Source organism: Sphaeramia orbicularis, chromosome 17, assembly GCF_902148855.1.
Source record: "Sphaeramia orbicularis chromosome 17, fSphaOr1.1, whole genome shotgun sequence".
NCBI classification, from domain to species: domain Eukaryota; kingdom Metazoa; phylum Chordata; class Actinopteri; order Kurtiformes; family Apogonidae; genus Sphaeramia; species Sphaeramia orbicularis.
In genome coordinates, this window is record NC_043973.1 from 56,943,525 (window position 1) to 56,955,895 (window position 12,371).

The 12,371-nt window shown below is 39.3% G+C and overlaps 1 protein-coding gene across 1 annotated transcript; it reads right to left on the reverse strand.

The window, feature by feature from the left end:
* Positions 1-7,736: 7,736 nt before the first annotated feature.
* LOC115437514 (zinc finger protein 316-like) lies at positions 7,737-11,168 on the reverse strand. Its single transcript, XM_030160740.1, has 4 exons — positions 10,629-11,168; positions 9,535-9,635; positions 9,310-9,418; positions 7,737-8,973 (listed from the first exon to the last, which is right to left on the reverse strand). The coding sequence occupies exons 1-4, from the start codon at positions 10,897-10,899 to the stop codon at positions 8,174-8,176; spliced, it is 1,281 nt and encodes a 426-aa protein (XP_030016600.1). The 5' UTR covers positions 10,900-11,168; the 3' UTR covers positions 7,737-8,173.
* Between the last annotated feature and the right edge of the window lie 1,203 nt (positions 11,169-12,371).

The window sequence follows — 12,371 nt, forward strand, 5'->3', positions numbered from 1 at the left end:
TGAGAAAACCAACATATTTGAAAGTATAGTTTTACCTTATACATGTATAGTGGAGATATATATATATATATATATATATATATATATATATATATATATATATATATATATATATATATGTCTGCAATTCCAGACAGGAGGAAAATAATGAGTCATCCGGCAGAAGTAAGTGTAAGATAATGGAGCTTCATGATTGTCTGAACGCCATCGTCCAGGAGTTAAAATAATGAGGCAGTTTCTCAAAATAACAAGATTCTTCCTCAAAGTAATGAGACACTTCCTCAAAAATAATGATGAGTTTCTCAAAATAATCCCATTCTGTCTCCAAATAATGACAACATGACTCAAAAATAACAAAACACTCCCTCAAAACAGCGCTTTACTTTCTTAAAATAATAAGATTCACTGAAAACAAGGTCAAGTCCAGTTTAATCATTAAGGCAGGAATCACATCTTTTCCAGCGTGTTGAAAATAATCAACACTGTCCACCTTTTTTAGTGGAAATAAAAGATAAAGACACGAACCACGTTTATCTGATGGCTCAATGTCAAATCAAAACAAGACAAAACTGACAGAAAAACACACAACAAAACTATGATGCCTGAAAAGATACAACACGACAAAAATGACTAGATAGAAATAAGACAACAAAACTAGATAGAAACAAGACACAAGATGAAATTATCATAAAATACAAAACAACAATACTATAAATAACAGAAGTCATAAAACAGAAAACAAGACAAATGTAGAATATGCAACAAAATTAAAATGTCAAAAAATACATAATATGATAAAATGCTGTTAAAAAACAGACAAAAATATAAGATGCAACAACATGAAAATGTAAAAGTCAAACATGAAAAATGTAAAACTAGCAAAATGATCATAAAAGACACAATTAAATAAAAATGATGTAAAAACACCAGAGGAAAATGTCATAAAAAAAAAGAAAGCAAGATGAAAATTCTGCAAAAGACAAGACTGAATGAAACCATGATTAAAAAAAAAAAAAGAAAAAACAGATCAAGGTTTAAAATCCCATCTGTCGTCTCTGGTTTTGTGAATTCCTGCTTATTTCGTTAATTTTATTCATTGTAAAACTCAACGTTAATTAAAATGAAAAAACACTGATTCATGTGAGAATAAAATAAACCACGTTCACCTGATGCTTCAGTGTTTCTGTGAAGGACTGCAGCTGAATTAACTGGTTTCTGTTTGGGCTGTAGTCGACGTCATTCTGTCACTCGTTCGTTATCGTCTCATTCTGACGCTCAAATCCGTCTTTTATCTGTAATTCATCTGTTTTCCCTCCGTTATCTGTGACTCTTTACCTCGGGCTGAAAGTCGATAATAATCTGGTTCAATAATCTGGAATCAACTGGAACACCATGAATTAAATAAAACCATGAAGGGGTTTTTCTCTGTTTTCATTGAATTAGATCAGGGGTGTCAAATATGTGGCCCACGGACCAAAACCGGTCCGATCCAGTCCACAGAAGGGTCAGATCCGGTCCACTAAAGGGTTCGATCAGGTCTGCCAAAGGGTTTGATCCAGTCCGCCAAAGGGTTCAATCTGGTCTGCCAAAGAGTCCGATCTGGTCCACCTAAGGGTCCGATCTGGTCCACCTAAGGGTCTGATCTGGTCCGCCTAAGGATCCGATCTGGTCCGCTAAAGGATCTGATCTGGTCCGCCTAAGGATCTGATCTGGTCCGCTAAAGGATCAGATCCGGTCCACCTAAGGGTCTGATCTGGTCTGCCTAAAGGTCCGATCCGGTCTGTCAAAGGGTCCGATCTGGTCTGCCTAAGGATCCGATCTGGTCCACGGAAAAAAAGAGCAAAAATTACACTGAAGCTAGTAACGATAAAGGATTAAACTGGTTTAAATTCAGGTTCCACGTTTAGATCGATATCATCTATAGTAGAACAACATCGTAATAACCTAGAAATAATGAGTCCGAATTTTCTTCTTGGTTTAATGTGAAAACAATAATATTACATCATGTCTATAAATTGCGATGGTATATTAGGGCCACATAGGCAAAATAAAAACACCTGTAACTAGTAGAAATAAGTCATAGTTAAAGAAAAAAAACCTCATAATTTAACAAAAATAATGTTGTACTTTTATGAGATTAAAGTCGTAATATTTTGAAAATAAATTCACAATAGTGCGATAAAAAGTCGTAATTCAGAAATTGCAATTTGCTCCAAATTTGTTCGGTTCTTCCAACGAAACAAACCCAAATATGTTCTCAACTGTCTTCAAAGTCCTTCAACTAATGCTGATGTGTTGATGGTGGGTGGGGCTAATAGTCTCAGTATTTGGTGGGCGGGGCTAATAGTCTCAGTATTTGGCCTTTGTGTGTAAACCCCAAATGAAAGTAGAACCTCACAGAATGTTCCAGTTCCACATTATGACCAGTAGGTACAACTTTATTCTGGTAAATTATGATATTTTTCTCACCTGTTTTTTAAATTACAACATTATTCTTGTAATATTGTGGCTTTATTCTCAAAATATGAGGTTATTCACATATTATGACATTATTCTTGTAAAATTAGGTGTTTTATTTGATATTTTACAATTTTATTCTCATAAAATCATGACACCTTTTGTATTTAACTTTATTCCTGTAACATCATGTTTTGTCTCAATATTTTACGACTTTTTTCTCGTAAATTCATGACTCTTTTTGTATTCGACTTTATTCTTGTAAAATTACGTGTTTTATCGCGATATTTTACGACTTTATTCTTGTAAATTTATGACTCTTTTTGTATTCGACTTTATTCTCATAAACTTACGTGTTTTATCTTAATTTTTTTATGACTTTATTCTCGTAAAACGGTACACGGCACAGTAACCCTTCTGGACTATTAATCTGAGCTTTAATGAACATCTACATGATCAGTGAATTCAACAATGGAAAATACCAGATTTTGACTGAAGAAACACATAATACAGAGGAGAATATTAGAATAAATGGTGTTAAGTCACTTTAGGTTAAATACAGAAAATGGCTAAAACTGTAGCAGCAGGTCTTTCTGTGTGGAAGAGGATTAGGGCCACTGGAAAAAAAAAAGGTCCTATATATTTTTTTATTATTATGAGAAGAACTTCTAGAATTATTATTATAATATTAATTTAAAAATTATTGGACCATAATTTTTTTTTTCCAGTGGTCCTAATGCTCTTCCGTACTTTCTGGGTTCAGAGTCCAACTCCAATGTTCCGAGCAGCTCCTGTTGGTTCTGTTTGTTCTAGTTCCACTCCACTGGTTTGGGCTGTGAATACGAGGCCCACATTCTGCTGTTTCTCTTCTGCAGATGATCAGTGTTTCCGTCGCCTCCTTTTGTTCACATTGTTAAGGCGGAAACAAAGAGCAGCAACAAAACCAGATCATGTGGTTTTACCTGCAAACAGAGCGCGCTCAGAACCAGCCCCACAGATGGCGTTTAACCGTAAATGACCCAAAAACAGCCTTTAATAACTGTGCGTTAGCGTCTGATAAGAACCTTAGAATTTACTCTGATGAACAAATACATGAGCTGAGAATTAAATACAGAAAATACAGGATTTACACTGAAGCATGTCAAACACAGACCATAATATTCCAATAAAAGGCAATAGATAACTGAGGAAAGGCTCAATTTAGAGAGAACTGAATTTATCACAGTAATATGTTAAGATTTTTAAAGGGTTGAAGTCCACATTTTACATTCTCTTTGTCTGGGAACGGACAATTTTAGTACAATTTCTAAAAAAAAATAAATAAATAAAAAGGGTATTTTTACTGTGAACTCTTACTGTATTTGTGTTTTTTATTTAAAGTCACTGTTGGCGGTTGGACACACTGGGTTTATGTTCAATTAATGATAGATTTGGTTGAAAAAGTCACTTTTTCTTCAGTTTTCTCTGTTTTTATATAATAACCTTTGAGTAGACTCTGAACTTTAGCCTCATCAGACCCAGTTTCACAACTTTATAAAAGATTAAAAAAAAACAAAACTGTCCACTGCAAAGGACATTCCATAAATATTTTTAAAAAATGCATCTGAAAAAACTGTTGCATCACGATGTTTCCAATATTGGAAATTATTGAATTTAAAAAAGCCTAAACTTGTCCTTTCCTGGGTCTGACGAGGTTAATGAACATCTACATGATCAGTGAAATAACTATATAAGAAAATACAGGAAATTTACACTGAAAAAATATAATCTAGAATATAATAAATGCAGAAAAAACGTGGGAAAGATAAAAGTAGAGGAAAATGTATTTAGAAGTCACTCCAAAAATACTTGTAGGTCTTTAAGGCTTAATTCAGTGTCGATGTTGTGAAGACGCACAATAATGTAAAATCAAAATAATCAATAATTCACCTTAAAAGCACTACAACTTAAGCCTATTTGGAAAATGTCGAACAATATACATTACATATATATGACTAATACAAAAGGAAATGGACACAAATAAATGTGAACGTACTGTAACATAAGTGACAGTATCATCGGCGTAGAAGGGTAGTTTTATTCATTAACCTCCTCATGAGACCCAGGCTTTTTTCTATGAAATAACTGCCAATATTGGAAACATCACGATGCAAGAGTTTTTTCAAATTTATTTTTTAAACATGTTCTTTGCGATGGACAGTTTTTGTTTTGTTATTTTAATAAAACTGTGAAAATCCATAGCTAGGTCTTAGGAGGTTAATGATATATTTTGCAGAAATTTTCACTTTTTTTTGGAAATCAACCACCCCAAAACCATCCTCATGGTTTAGCAAACTCATGCTTTTTTTTTTTTTTTCAATTTAGAGAAGATTAAATACAATTTGAGAAGTCAGCCATCTACATTTCAAGTGGTATGGGGCTCCATAGTTAAATACTTAAAAAAAAAAAAAAACTTAAAACACTCTAAACCACAAAAAAAGCTTTTAGTGCAGTTTTTCCCATACACACATTTTATTTCTGTCTGGCGTTCTATATATACTTCTGTACTCTTTAATAATATTTATAAAACTACATGTCCATATATTGTGAAGGATATAATTGTGAAAAGCGCATTTTTTATTATTAAGCTGTTTTTTTCTTTGCTTCTATTATTTTATTCTTTTTTTTATGTTACCTTTTTTGTTCAATGGGTAGGGCTGTGTATCAGCAAGAATCTGGCAATGATACAAATCACAATACTAGGATCCCAATACAATATACCGCAATATATCATGATGCTGTTAAAAAGGCAATTTTTTGTTTGTTTCGTTTTTTAAATGATTATTCCAAGGCAGAATTGAATTACAGCAGAAATCTGCACAAATACTAAACACATTTTTATTTGATCCCAACAGGATCTAATGTTATATCACAAAATGTTCCTGTGTTCAAACTGAAATTCTGTTTTACAGACATTCCAGTTTCAGATCCTGTTCAAATGTTCATATTCTGTTAGTTCAGAACTAACATCAGAACAGGATTTTAGTTCAATCCCAACAAAGGAACAAACATTATTGAATAAAAGCGTGTTAAATAAGAACAAATAAAATATAAACGATAAAGAAAACAAAAAAAAAAACAGAAAATGAACCTCCGCTATATCTGCATTTGAATAAATATCTAAAAATATCCTTACAGTACTTTTCAATATCAGTACAGTATTGTGAAATGAAATATTGCGATATATTGCAGAACCGATATTTTCTTACACCCCTATAAATGAGTACTTTGCTATTTTTCATCACTATCAAGTAAGTTCTGTAGGACCAGGGGTGGGAAGAATGGGCCACGCTTAATGCCTCTGAAACTGAATATTCAACTGTTCAATGTAACTTAAATCTGCACCAAAAAATGATAAATGTTTAAAAAACAAAAAGAAAACAAAACGACGAAAAAAAAGTCCCTTTCTCATCCCTTTTCTGTGTTTTAATGAACATCTATGTGATCAGTCGGCACACTGTTCCTCCAACAGTTCACCCTTTTATTTCCAGATTTACACCAACCAATCAACATTCACATGCTTCTGACAGATGGACATCTCGCTACGAGGCCCGTGTTCAGCAGTCCACGACGTGGACCTGGATGGGCCCGGGTCCAGAATGAGGTAAGAACTGAAGGCAGACATGAATCTAAGGCCTGTTCAAAGCACTGTTCAGAAGGCCTTCGACTTCAACAGCAAACAGTCGACTTCAGTTCAGAACAGTGTCAGCAGGAAGGTTCTGGTCCGGCATTAACGTGGACCCGGTCCTCAGGGTCCATTGTGGTCCTGCCGCTAGAGCCAGGCGATAAAACCATACTGATAATTATCATGAGCTCATTTTCAGTATCAAGATGTTTTGTGACGGGGGCGGCCATGGCTCAGAGGGTAGAGCGGATCGTCCAATATCCGAAGGGTTGGTGGTTCAAATCCCGCTCTGTCCTAGTCAGTCCATTGTGTCCTTGGGCAAGACACTTCACCCTCCTTGCCTCCAGTGTCACTCACATGGGTGTATGAATGTTTGTATGTTGTAATGTTCCATTATTATTTTTATTAAAGGTGCTCACCTGAATCTCTTCCTCATGGTGAACAGTTTCTTAGTTCCATCCACCATAAACAAAACCATGTGTTTACAAACAGAGCCGGGAGGGAACTCGGGCATCTTCGGAATTTTGTCATGACGTGCATTGTGGGAAACGGAGGTTCATGCAGTCACCTGACAGCAGCAGCTGGAACAGACACAACGTGGAAACGGCAGGAGCTCCCTTCCCTCTATGCATAATCCTCCAGCCGTTTGTGCGTCGTGTTTGTTTCATCCATATAACATCATGAGGTTGCGCTGCTGCTGTCAGGCGGCTACGCAAACCTCCGTTTCCCACAATGCATGCTGCGACAAAATTCCTCAGATGCCCAAGTTCCCTCCTGGCTCTGTTTGTAAACACATGGTTTGTTTCTTGTGGATGGAACTAAGAAACTGTTCACCGTAATGCAAGAGATTCAGCTGAGGAATGACAGACAGACGCACAGATTCATGATACTGAGGATATGACTGAGGATGGACAGATGTGATGAAATATTGGTCACAAAAGTCTCCTGCACCTTTAATGTCTGTGTGTATACAAGCAGCCAGTAGGGGGCAGCGGTACTTGAACCCACCACTTAAACAAAGTATTCACATGTTTTCTGGTCGGGTACGAACACAGTGCACCAGTCAAAATCTAACCTACGTTTTTCACTACATGACTCCGCCCTGATCCTGTGGGCGTTTCCTGAAGTTCAGAGCGTTCGGATGCGAAACGAACGCTCTGAAGAATCACATCCTGAAACATTTGTCCATGAGGCTCAGACAGCGGCGAGCGCTACGTTTGACCACAGATCAGCCAAATATTTAACCGTTTGACACGTTTGAACCACGAAGAAGAGTTTAATGCACCATGTGGTCTTTTCACTCAGGACTAAAAATCCACATGTCCTTGGATGTTCTGTTGGGTTAACCCTCCGGTGTCCAGGTGAGTCAATTAAACACACTTCACATTAATAAAAGTCAGATTATTTATCACGAGTTGTTTTTGGTTAGAATTCAAAAGTTGTTCATTTTTGCCTGATTTTTTTTAATTCAGACCCATCCACTAAAACCATCCCATAATAAACAGTGTTAAATTCCTACACTAATACCCCTCTACCAAGTGAGGACAAAAAACACACTGACACATAATCATTGACATATGCCAGGATGAAAAAAAAAAATCTAATTTTCATGTAGGAAATCGGAAAAAAAATTTGTGTGGGTTTTTTTGCATCAAGAAATATGGTTTGTTTCCATTACAAACATGGTATTTAAAGGGTTGAAATATGAGTTATTGAGAAACAAAAAAACCCAAAAGTTACAAATAAATCCTAAAATGCCCTACGTCCTACTGTCCTGCTTATGTTAAAGCCTGTCTGTGGGCGGATACCGGAGGGTTTTCCACAGATCCTCCTTCACCATCTGAGTTGAAACAGAATTAAAGCTCAAACGCTCCAGAACTCAGGTCTGTTTCATCTAAAAACACGGTGGAATCGGGTCAAAACCCAGAGTTCTGGTTCTGACGTCTCACTGACACAGACCCTCATCGTGTCGTTAAACCACTTCCGTCCAAACTGATCCTGATTTGAGATTGTTCGTGATAATTATGCCGGCCGCCCCTCACCGTCCCGGCCCTAGGTGGCGCCCTGCTCCGCCGGGTGGTGCTTCTGCTGGTGGATCCGCAGGTTCTGCTTCCCGGCGAACCTCTTGCCACAGTGTTGGCAGGCGAACGGCCGCTCGCCGGTGTGGACGCTCTGGTGCGTCTTCAGGTGACCCGACTGCGTGAAGCGTTTCCCGCACTGGGCGCAGCTGTACGGCCGCTCGCCCGTGTGCACGCGCACATGCGTCTCCAGGCTGCGTGACGACGTGAAGCACTTCCCGCAGTAGCTGCAGATGAAGCGGCGGTCCCGGCAGAACCGGTTCAGGTCCAGTGGGTCCAGCCGGGACGCGCCGAGGCCCAGCGCCAATGGGAACCCTGAGGCGCTAAGGTCCGACGGTTTGTCCACGAGGGTGGCGCTGTGGTCGGGTTTGACGTACGGCCGGTGAGGAACGACACTCGGTAGACCCGGACCGGACCAGGACGGGCACAGGTCCAGGTTTGAGTCATAGGGGAGGGAGCTGACCAGGGACACGCCCCGCTTCAGCTCTGACGGCCCCGGAAGGGAGGCGGGGCTTCCCCCTGCGCCGAGGAGGTATGGCTTCGCGGTCTGGACGGGAGGCGGGGCTTCGCCATCTGACTCCGACGCCAAGTCAAACACCTCATCTGCGGGGGCGGCGGCGCCCCCTGCTGGTCCCGGGGACGTCGGCGGACTGCGAGGCTCCGAGGCATCAGCGCTGCTCTGGTCCCATGACCTCAGGTCGACACCGGCGGCTGAGGCCATGACCCCCGACGGACCCTCCTCGCCACCGGCCTCGGGCATCTGGACCTCAGCTCCTGAAGAGAAACGCAAGTTTACAGACACGACAAACGCAAACCGCCTCCAACTGTTGGATGTTTAACACATTTATAAAGACTTCTTAACTTAACTTAACTTATCTTACCTTATCTCTTTCTACCTTATCTTACCCTACCTTACCTTATTTTATCTTACCCTACCTTACCTTATCTTATCTTACCCTACCTTAACTTATTTTATCTTACCCTACCTTACCTTATCTTACCCTACCTTACCTTACCTTACCCTACCTTAACTTATTTTATCTTACCCTACCTTACCTTAGCTTACCCTACCTTATCTTATCTTGACCCATACCCCGTCTCTCTACTGACCGTCTTCGTTGATCATCAGTCCATCTGCGGTGCCGTTCTCTTCTTCTGAGTCCATTTCCTCTTTAACCACAACAATATCTTCCTCTTTTGGTTCTTCCAACAAAACATCCTGAGAAGAAAAACCAGGTCAAATGAACAGTTTCGCGCAGACCCTTGTACTCAGAATCTTGATTTGAGGTGTCAGAGTCTGGGCCCGACCTCTGACCTCTGACCGTGACCTCTCACCTCTTGGGTCTCAGGTGTTGCCTCCAATGCTGGGATCGTCCCTCCTCTACTGGCTCTAATGTTCAGACGTGTGGAGCTCAACTCTGAAAGTAAGGCACGATCTGAACAAAAGAAAAAACACAATGAAACTGCAGTCAGAAAAACACAATGAAAAAACGACAGAGGTCTCCAGTGACCCACAAAACCAACACACACTGTAAAGTACACACTGTGTGTACTTTACAGTGTGTACTTTAGGATCCATTTATGATGAGAACAGTGTGTTTTATACATTTGAAAAAAGTAAATAAACTGATGTTCATTTTCAGTCTCCATGTCTCGCAGCAGGAGGTTCAGTATTTTGACCCTTAAATGACCTATTCATACATGGATTAAACAGATCAGTTATTGAGTTTAAACACAGACACTACTGAACAGGACATGTGTCCCTGTGGTACAGATGGATCTGGACCTAAAACCACTAGTGTGTTGACCCGTGGGGAACCACAGGTTCTGGATCCTCTGATCCAGTTCAGTTCCTTTCCTTTCTTGGTAAATTCCTTTTCATTTCATTTTCAGTTGAATAACCTCTCAGCTGACATGCCTGTTTCTGCACATGGAATTTGACACCATGACAACGTGACCCTATTGTTTATCTGTTGCTAGGTAACCGGTAACCCACTTCAATGATGCTTCTATGATTCTGGCCAAAGCAACCTGATTGTAAGGCTATTGTGTTCAAAAATACTAATATCTCCCAAAATATTGGTCCTATTAACTTCCTGTTTTCACTGGTCTGTTCATTTATCCTAAATACATAAATGTGCCAAACTGCAGCAGTCAGCTGTGTACAGGGTTAGAGTGATGCCTCAGACACACACACACACACACACACACAGAATCAACTTCCCTTTTATATGAAAACAATGATGAGCCTCATCCGACGTGACGTCAAATCGGTTCAATTGTGGTTTTTTTGTCGGACTTTGGTTCATTATCAGACCCATTCCTCACCCTTCACATCCCCGTTAGTGTTTTATTTCTAAAAGGGACAGAAAACTCGTCTACACCCGAACCCGAACCCTGAGGCGGTGGATGGTAAGTGCTGAACCCACCGGTGCTGAAGTCCCCGGGGCCCCCTCCGGCCTCCTCCGGGCCGCCGTAGCCCAGCACGGCGGCGCTGCCCCGCTGTCCCCGGGCGATGATGGACTCGATGAGCCCCAGCTTCCTCCGCAGCGCCTCGTTCTCCTTGTGGCTGCGGCTCAGCTCCAGCTGCAGGACGGCGTAGCTGTCGTCCACCAGCTCGCAGATCTCCGCCACCGCCGCCTTGGTCAGCGCCTCCATGATGGACGCCAGCTGCGCCCGGAACGCCTGGTACGCCGTCATGGTGAGCGGACAAACGGGACTCGACGGCCCCCGGGGGGACACGGAGACTCGGGCCGAACGGGACCCGCCGCGGCTGCGTACTGTGTGGGGCCGAAGCGCGCGGCCGCCGGTTCGCTTTACCGGGTGATGCTGCCGTTAACGACCGTTGTTGTTGTTTTGTTGTTTGACGGTTCGTCGCGTCCTCCTCAACGTGCGGCGACTTCCCTAATGCCCCTTTCAAAATAAAAGTCACGAACTGGCGCCGCCTTCAGGGACCTGGAGGAGATCCATCAACACAAATACTCAGAGGAAAACTTTGTTTTCTGTAAAACCTTTAAACTATACCTGCAGTAGAGAATGTACGGAAGAGGAGTAGGGCCACTGGAAAAAAAAAAAAAAGTCCAATATATTCTGAGATTAAAGTCAGAATTCAGACATTTGTTTTGTCAGAATCTGACTTTAATCTCATAACAATAATTAAAAAAAAAATAATAAAACAATCAGAATTCTGAGATTAAAGTCAGAATTCAGACTTTTTTCTTAATTTATATCTGACCTTATTATTATTATTATTATTATTATTATTATTATTATTATTATTATTATTATTATTATTACCCCAGTGGCCTTAATCCTCTTCCGTAAGTATGAAAGCACTAAAAAGTAAATGCCTCTGTGAAGAAGGAAAAAAAAAAAAAATATATATATATATATATATATATATATATATATATATATGATGTAATGAGAATGTTGCTTAATTTTTTTTTTTTCATGTATTTATTTAAATTCTTTTGTGTATTTTTTACATTATTAAAATTTTTTGTAAGTGGTCTTATTATTTGCTATCTGTATGGTTTATTTTATTTCAATAAAACAAAAGAACTGGACAATGTTATTTTAACAAAACCCCAAAACATATCTCCCTAATGTCAACATCTGAGTTAAAGAATTAAACATGTATTATAAAACATTAGCCTTAGCAAAAATACACAAATGTGAACATATCCTCAAGCTGTTTGATAGTATATATTTATTTTTTAATACTTGATAACTTTTGTTTTTTATATTATGTTGCTTACCTGCTTATTGTTTGTATCAATAACTGAATTTATATATGGTGCTTATTTCTTTAAATGTTGCATCTTTCAGCTTGTTAATTATCAATAAAGGTTTAAAAAAAAAAAAAAAAAAAAAAGAAGAACTGGTGCTGCTTTCAAGAGCCACGGGAATAACTGCAACTGCAATAATAACAGTAACACTAGTCTGCTATTTTCTATATATAAATAATGTTTTTCAGACATTAATTGTATGATACCAAAAAAGTGAGAAGTATGTAAACTCTGCATAATTGTGAAAGCTTTATAATAGTAGTTTGGTGTCAAATTACTCTTTCCAGAACAGAAGTAACTGGAATAGTAATTGGATGGAATAGTAGTGGATTCAGCTTTAAGATGCTTTGAAGGAACACTGTTGTACATACGCATTATCTT

Coding starts and splice junctions, on each gene's coding strand:
- LOC115437514 (XM_030160740.1), bottom strand. CDS start 10,899: ATGACGGCGTACCAGGCGTTCCGGGCGCAGCTGGCGTCCATCATGGAG. Junction 9,636..10,628: donor CCCCGGGGACTTCAGCACCG/GTGGGTTCAGCA, acceptor TCTTTTGTTCAG/ATCGTGCCTTACTTTCAGAG. Junction 9,419..9,534: donor CAACACCTGAGACCCAAGAG/GTGAGAGGTCAC, acceptor TTTTCTTCTCAG/GATGTTTTGTTGGAAGAACC.